At 57.6% G+C, this 8,058-nt stretch overlaps 1 protein-coding gene across 1 annotated transcript in view; it reads left to right on the forward strand.

The window, feature by feature from the left end:
- Positions 1 to 8,058, forward strand: part of AXIN2 (axin 2) — a 27,090-nt gene that overhangs the window by 9,270 nt on the left and 9,762 nt on the right. Inside the window, exons 3-4 of the mRNA XM_024760571.1 lie at positions 541 to 672; positions 7,882 to 7,984. Of these exons, the coding sequence (XP_024616339.1) occupies positions 541 to 672; positions 7,882 to 7,984 (235 nt within the window). The remainder of the gene's footprint in view (positions 1 to 540; positions 673 to 7,881; positions 7,985 to 8,058) is intronic.

Genomic DNA, 8,058 nt, shown 5'->3' on the forward strand with positions numbered 1-8,058 from the left:
GGAAACCGCTGTGCTGCTCCTCGGCGGCCCTGGGGTGGCAGCCTGGCTGTGGGCCGAGGCCCAGCTCGGGGCAGGACGGAAGCCCCAGACCGCGTCCTGAACTTGCCTATCTGTCCGTCTGTCCACTCGCCAGGCCCAGCCGCTAGTTGTTTGCCTCTCAGATCTCTGCTAACAGAGCCCGGGGGCGGGGGGGGAGTGTGGAAGTTTCGCTGTCCTCTTGTCTCCTTCCCCGTACAGGCCTGGGGGTGGGCGCAGGGAGAGAGGACACTCCATCCCGTCGGTCATTCCCTAGCTTCCCCTCTAAGAGCAGGGTCCTCCCTCCAGGTGTCTCTCGAGAACTCTGTAAGAGCCCCTGGGGTCCCCTGTCCCCTGGCAGAGCCACGGCTCAGCAGGCCCCTTTGTGGCCCCTGCTTTCCGCCCAGAGGAGCACCCAGCCCTGGGCAGCAGGCTGGCCTGGAGCACGTTGTGGGATTGTCCTGGGGTCCCCCGGTTCCCTGGGTTTTGGGTGAGAGTCGGTGATGCTGTGCTGTGGTCCTTCAGGAGGAGCGATCCGGTGAATCCGTACCACGTGGGTTCCGGCTGCGTCTTCGCGCCAGCCACCAGCGCCAACGACAGCGAGATATCCAGTGATGCACTGGCCGACGATTCCGTGTCCATGACGGACAGTAGCGTGTAAGTACATTCTGGCTTCCCCACCACGTACGCGGCCGGCCGTGTGACCCGCCAGGCCATGGGGCAGGGTCCTCACCTGGCTTTGCCGATCCCACCCATGTCCGCGTGGACGTCGGTTGGATGGGAGGGGAGTAGGCCCCAGGGGTGGGCCTGGTCTGGCTCAGGACGCTCCCGTGGTCGCCTGGGTGGAGTGAAGCTTAGAGCCTTGGAAGGGGGTTGAACGGTACCTTCACAGAAGAAAGCCAAACTAAGGTAGGAGGTTAAGGTGAATATCCACAGATTCCCTGAGTTTAAAAGACCCTCTTCCGGTTATCATTTCGCCTGCCTTCCCGGTGGGCAGAAGAGGGTCTTGAATCCAGGTGTCCCTCTGCAGAGCCAGCAGGTGGGGAGGTGGGGTGGCCTGGGAAGGTTATGTGTCTGGGGGGCTCAGTGAAGGTGGGGTCAGAAAGCCAGGGTTCCCTCCAGGACACTGCGTGCCAGGCTCGCTCACGGATGTGCTCAAGCGGCCGTCGCTCAGCTCATCAGGTGTCGGCGGGCGTCTTCCCTCTGCAGCCGGGGCTCTGCCCCTAACTGGGGGTTTTCTCCAAAGCAGTTTCTGACCTCAGCTCTTTTGCAGATGGACGGCTGGCATTTCTGGATGCAATCCAAGCCATCAGGGTGGTCTGATGTGGTCAGCAGGCCATGGGGCAGGGTCGTGCTCTGAGTTGGAGGTCATTTGAGGTCACGCAGTGGTGACCTCTGTGGATGGAGAACAGTGATCCCCTGTGAGTCTCAGGTGGGTGGGAGTGGAGTGGGGAGGTGGACCAGGCGTCCCCGTCTCCTGCCAACTTTGGAGATTCTGATTCAGGAGGCTCGGAGGAGGTAGGGCCTGGGCTTGGGCGAGACTCCCCAGGGCACGTCTCCCAGCACCCAGTTGAGAACCACCGTTCTAAAAGTGGTCTTTGGAGGCTTTTCTACAAACGTTTTGGAGGAGGATCTTCTGCTAGGGGAACCGTTTTGCGAGGCAGGCCTGTGGAGCCACTGTAAGTTCTGGCATGCTTGTGTCGAGTTTGTTCCTTCTAGCTTGCGTCCCAAAACGGGACCGGCTCTTCTCCCAGTTTGTTTGAAATGATCTGGTTTCCATTGGCCGGTGATCTGTTGCTTGGCCTGCGGTGTGGAACCAGTTGAAAGGAAAGTAGACGGCTTGGTTTGGGACTCGACTGTTGATTTTCCTGGTGGCTTTTATTGTGTTACCTCAGATTCCCCTGTTAGTAAAAGGAGGGAGATGTTTAAGGTGAAAAGTTCCAGTTTAATAAGAGAATAGCCCTTTGGCAGGAGTGAAAATGGAGGGAGGGAACACACCTTTCATCCAAAGTGAAGGAATGAGGGCTTCCACAGAGGTCAGTTTTCCATATCGACTGAACTCTAAGTTACTGTACTTGAAAAATATTATCCTTTGGCGGACGTATTCCTTAAAGCAACGTGCTTTCGCTCTGTGTTTATCCAATAGTATCAGGCAAGGCATAATTTGTTTCTTGATTCAAATAATTAATCCCAAGGTCTGTTTTCATTCTCCGTTGTAATATCATCTCACAGAATTCAAAATTGTGTAAGGCTTTCTGCCCCTGGAGATACTGGTGCCTCACCCCCTTTTTATGACGGTTTTCCTCTCTTCTCTCTGCCCTTCTGCCTGCTGTCGTTTTCTCGCTCGTGCGCTTGTCTCCAGCAGCACCATTCCTCTAGCTTTGAACTAGTGTCTGGATGACGAGGTAGTCAGCGTCACGTGTAAAATAAGAGTGAGCTGGACTTGAACGAGGGCATCGAGCGACCCTCCTTCACCAGATGTAGTTTCCTTTAGGCGAGGAGGCCTCTGTTGAGTTTCCTGCGAGGTTATTTTTGGCTGGCCTCCGACTCCCCGTCACGGACGTGCGATTCTGGGTTCAGGATGAGATAACTCGGGTGTAGTCCCCATACCCGGGTGAGCCCCGCAGGACCCAGTAGGAAAGGTTGGCCGACGTTTGTGACTTTTACAGAGGAGGGAGGAACGCCCAGCGCTCCCGTAACTACTCCCGTCACAGACAGAACTCAGATCCGGGCCGGACAGGCCCCTGCCCTTGGCCTGCTCCCTCCGGCCCCACGTGAACGTGAGGCCCCGTAGTTGATAATGAGACCTTTGAGCTACCTTGAGTCTCTTTTGTTTTTATTTATTAGTGACCACACAGCTTTCTTTTTTAAGGGGGAGGGGGAGGGAGGAGTAAGTAATGCTTTCTCCCCTCTTTTCTTTAACCCCCTTTTATGCCCAGAAGAAAAACCCCCAGTTCTATCGAACGATGACTTTAGAGCCCTTGCCCACCCTTCCCGCCTTTAGCTAGAGCGATCGTGGGCTTAAGGCCCTCACCACCCGGGGAAGCTGCGTTCCGGGATCAGAGAAGCCAGCTGTCCTGGGCGGCAAGGGTCAGCGTGTGGGCCAGGAGGGTCCGTGTTGGTAATCGAGACAGAGGGCAAATCCCTCGTTCGGCAGCTTTTTCTCCGGGGCACAGCAGGTGCCCCCGGGTCCCAGGTGGCAGAACCTCAGGGCGTGGCCAGCCCTTCCCTCGGCGCAGCTGCCTCGTGCTGGGGATGAGAAAACCAGGACCCCAAGGGGCAAGGGAGGGTCCCTGGGGACCTGGGGCTCGTGTGCTGGAGCCCGTCTTCTGACGTCAGCGCTGGGGGGCCTCTGGTCCTCCTCCCAGCCTCTAGGGCAGCTTATTGGATGCAGCCGGCGCAGCCACACCCCACGTGGGCATGTTGGTGCCACCGGGCCCACGTTTCCCATCAGCGTGGGAAAGGGGTCTCGGCACAAGAGCCATTCCGACGGTGCGCAAGCGGGCCCGCAGGCTTGGCAGGCACTGAAAGCCGGGCCGGGCGAGGTGCTTTCTGGCCGGCTGGCCCGTCGGGCAGGTCCCCCGGGGTCCTGGGCCGGGATTAGAGCCCTCTTCGGCCGGGCCAGTTTGGGGCCCGGCACAGAGCAGAGCCCGAGCGAGCGATGGAATGCGAGGGGGACGCGGAGCTGAACCGAGTCGGGGAAGCTTAGCGGGACGAGAGGGCAGCAGGCTCCTTTGAAACCTCCTGGCGCTAGTGAATAGGAGCGCCCCGTAAGGCATGAAAGGAGCCCTGGCCGTTTCTCGTGGGCACAGAGGCCGGGGGGCGGGGCTGGCTGCCCTGCTGGGGGCTGGGGAAGGGGCACAGCTGGGCGGGGAGGTGGAGTTCATCGGACACAAGCAGTCGTCTCACTTGCCAGGGAAGCAGTGAAGTCCCAGGGCCTTTGCACGAGGCCCGGGAGAAGCTGGGTCGAGGGGCCTTGTCCTTGGCGAGTCCAGGGCCCGCTGCCGACTTCTGGTTCCCCGCCATGCAGAAAGCCCCGTCTCGGATGGCTGGGGAGTTGAGTCTTCGTACAAGGCCTCTGAGCAGGCCCTCTCACGAGCCCGTTGCTCTGAAACCCACATCGTCAGAAGAAATGGCTTTTTTAGTTTTTGTTGTTTGGAAAGTTAGACTCCCAGCCAAGTCCTCAACCCCAGCCCTTGGGCAGAAGGACTGCGGGGGGCTGTAGGAGGATTGCAGTGGCGGGAGCTGGGGGCACGCTAGAAACATCAGAAGGAGCGGGTTCCTGGCGCCCAGGTGTGGCCTCCGTTAGGAAGTGAAAGCCAGGAGGACAGCATGGAGGTGGCAGACACCTCTCTCTGCGCAGAGCTGCTCCTGAAATCAGCATCTGCGCGATCGGAGGGTGCTTCTGCTCAGGGTGTCACAAGATCAGCCCGAGACCTTCTTGTCGCCTTTCACACAGAGGGTGGCCCAGGTTATTTTATGATATTTATTTTTATTTCCTTATATCTTACTTATGGGTTTACTTTGGACCCCGGGGAAAGCATCTGAGTGAACTTCAAATAGTGCCTTATCTTACAAACCGGCCTTTTGGTGTTGGCTGTGATCAGAGGCCGCCTTCGGAGTGGTGGCCAAACGAAAATGCGAGTGGACGCGTGTGCGCGTCAGCCCGCTATTTCAAAGCCACCGGAAAGCGACATTCAGGTTAGGCTGGGCACGGCCGAGTCAAAAGGCTAAACTAATTGGCTCGGCTTAAATGGCAACTAAGTGGAGTCCACACTTCGAAACCAGCGCTCCCCAGAAACAGCTGGGCCCGGCAGCGGGCGCGTTAACTAAAATGTTTATAATTAAAGGAGGCCGTCCGGGGACCGAGACGCAGACACGGGTCAGCTCATGGTCCTGAGAAGCCAGGAAACTGATCACAGGCTTTCAGAGCCTGGATACAAAGAAGAGAGGCCCCTTTCTGGAATGAGGGGCTGTGTTGGAAGAAGATTCTTGGCTGGGGGGGTCGGGGTGGGGGTGGGATTAAAGGCACGCTTCCTTGAAGGTGCCTCTTGAGCCTCTGAGCCTCTGCGAGTCGGTCTCCCTTTTCTGTGCTGGTCTCGCGTTTCCTTGCCTACAGCTGGACCCTTGACCTGCCCTGGCTGTGGTGGGCACGTTCTTGGTTGGAGGAGTGGTTTAAAAACGCATTTGTTCCTCTTGCCTTCAAGTGGCCAGGGACCTGCTCCCTCTGCCTCCCCCAGTTCACTTTTCTTTCTCCTGCTTTATACAGAGAAGGAGAGAGAGGTGTGAAAGCCTTACTGCTCGTTTCATCTTGGGAGGCAAGGGGAAGGAGCAAAGGCTTCTGGGGGACACTCAAGGTCAGAGTCTTGGAGGGGACAGGTGGGGGCCTCCTGGGACTCGTGCAGCCCCGTGTGTGTCACGGTGGGATCCACGGGGTGCTTGACTCCCACCCCCAGGATTGCCTGGAAGAGGCCTGGAGCAGAGCCATCCTCTTATTACGGCCCTGGAAGAGTTGCTGGTTGGAACGTGGACCTTGTCTTGCAGCCCTGGGGCAGCAGAAGTTGTTGCTCAGACCATCGTGAGACCCAGTCTGTTGGTCCCCTGCCGTTACCCGCACCCCACAAGGGATTTTAGGTGGGAGATGGGGGACCGGCATGCCCCATAGCCAGCGAGCACTAAGTGATCAGCAGGACTTTCAGGATGTCCCCCAAACCCCCCATTCACCCCTTCAGAATGCCAGGTGACCCCGTGGGGGCGTAGGAAGTGGTGTCCCCCGCATTCAGACCATCGGCAAGCTTGGCTTCTCCAGCTGGGCCTGGACTGTGCATGTTTGAGTTAAGGATGCCTGTTCTGGAGTCTACCAGTGGCTTGGATTAGAAGCCTGGATCTGACCTGCCGGCTGATTCCAGGAGAGCTTTGGAGCATCTCTGCACATCCATAAACGGTGGCGATTTAGGGGTTTTGTGAGGGTGCGGTTGGATTATACATCACTCAGTCCACGGGGGGCCGGCAGCCTGGGGTTGGAGTCGGCGGGCATGACCCTTAGTTGCTGGTCAATCGAGGCCTGCTTGCGACCGGCCCACGTCTTGTGAGTGATCCTGGGCTGAGAAGTTGTAACGAAGCTCCACGTGGTTCAGGAAGTTTTTAGACTTAGAACCTTTTCTCCTACTTGACCTTCACGGGCCCAGTTCCGTCCCAGGCCTTCGTGAGTAGGAGGCTGCCTAGGAGACTTGACCTCACTGGTCAACGGGCTGACCATTTCCACAGCGCTCGCTGTCTGACCCCCCTCAGCCTTTCCCTGGGACACAGGACTCACACGCGCGCGTCAGTCCTTGCCTTATGTTGACCTGTCTTCCCCGCCTGTACCCTCGGTACGATCGGACTTTATAAAGTGCTTCTTTTCCAAGGTTTGGCTTGTAGGTCAGTTCATCCATATCTGTACTGCATGCATCCCTGAGGCGGCAGCCCTTTTCTCCCGCCCAGGTCAGCAGCCTTCCGGAATCCGCGGCCATGCAGAGGAGCTGGAGGTCGACCAGTTGGCCCAGGCCGCTCCTGGCATTTTTTAGGCACAGCTGATTGTCACCCACTGCTGGTCAGCCAGCACCCGTTGATGAACAAAACACCAGGGAAAGGGAAATAGCCAAGCAGCTAATTTCAGCACTTACAGCCTCGAAGGATGATTCAGTGCGGAAATGTGTGAACCCTGAGGCTTTTGTCCATAAGTGGCTTCTGGAAGGAACAGCAATGGGAAGATGATCACACCTTGACCGTCCGACTGCTTTCAAGAACAAAAGTTTAAAACAAAACCGTAGCAACTCCGGGTCCTGTTTTTAGTGCAGACTAGCTGGAGTGGAGGTGGTGGTGGTAGAGTTGTTTTTAAACTTCTTCCATTTGCTTTTCAAAAATATAGTGAAGAAGAACGTTAAGGGGCCCTTCTGGCCTCTGGTCTTTGCTCAGAATCACCTCCATGGAGAGGATTTCAGTGACCACCGCCTCCTGTTCGAAATGCAGCTCCACGCCCCAGCCGTCCTCACTCCCCATTTCCCGCAGTGTGTTTCGTCACGGTGCTTTTACCACCTTCGAACTTGCCATAGATGTTGCTTTTTAATTTTTGCCTATTACCTGTTCCGCTCCGTTAGAACACAGGCTTCCTCGGGGCAGTCGTCTGCATTTTTATCCCCTTCCTTCGCTGCTCTCTTGCCTGGAGCCTAGAACAAGGTCTGGCACATAGTAGGTACTCAGATATTTGGATGAATTGCTCAGAGTACCGTGGAGTAGGGGCTTTCTCTTTATGCCCACGTTGGTCACGGATCTGAGAATCCATTGGTTGGGGGCAGTAGGGTTTGGAGCTGAGGGAAGGAAGGAGCCCAGAGATGCCTGCCGGTGGCTGATAAAAAGGAGACATTCGGGAACGCCTGGGAGGTTGACTGCTGGAGGGTAACGCACACCCTCCACCGGCGCCTGGCTTAGTCTTCTGTGGGTCTGGTCCCTGGTTGCTGTGGTAACAGACCGTCGGAGGGACCAGAGGGGTCTTAGTCTCCTGCTTGGGGCACCTGTAAAATAGGGGGACCTTCACTCTGCGGTGGGTGCGGTTCTGAGACACCAGCTCTTCCCAGGTTGATACTCCTGCATCGGAGCTGGGGGCCGTTTCCAGAGAGGCTTGAGGGGCAGGACATGTGGCGGTTGGGCCTTGGACTGACTTTCCCTGCAAGGACGGCCACAGCGCCCGGAGACTGGGGGCGCTCCCGGCTCCAGGAGGTGCGCGGCCCCGTCTGTCGGCGGGGTCTCAGGCGGGCGCGCGTGAGTCGGCCCGTGCGCTAAGGCCTCCTCGTGAGCCGGTGGGTTCTGCCCTTTCCTTTCCCTTAGAGATGGAATCCCTCCTTACCTCGGGGGGAGTAAGAAACAGCTCCAGAGAGAAATGCATCGCAGCGTGAAGGCCAACGGCCAGGTGTGCCTACCTCATTTCCCGGTGAGTACGGTCGGCCGGCAGCTCTTTTCTGGGAGGAAGAGTGAGGGGTTGGGGGCCGGCGCACCTGGGGCCTG

This window comes from Neophocaena asiaeorientalis, unplaced genomic scaffold, assembly GCF_003031525.2.
Source record: "Neophocaena asiaeorientalis asiaeorientalis breed wild unplaced genomic scaffold, Neophocaena_asiaeorientalis_V1.1 scaffold30, whole genome shotgun sequence".
In the NCBI taxonomy this organism is placed as follows: Eukaryota; Metazoa; Chordata; class Mammalia; order Artiodactyla; family Phocoenidae; genus Neophocaena; species Neophocaena asiaeorientalis.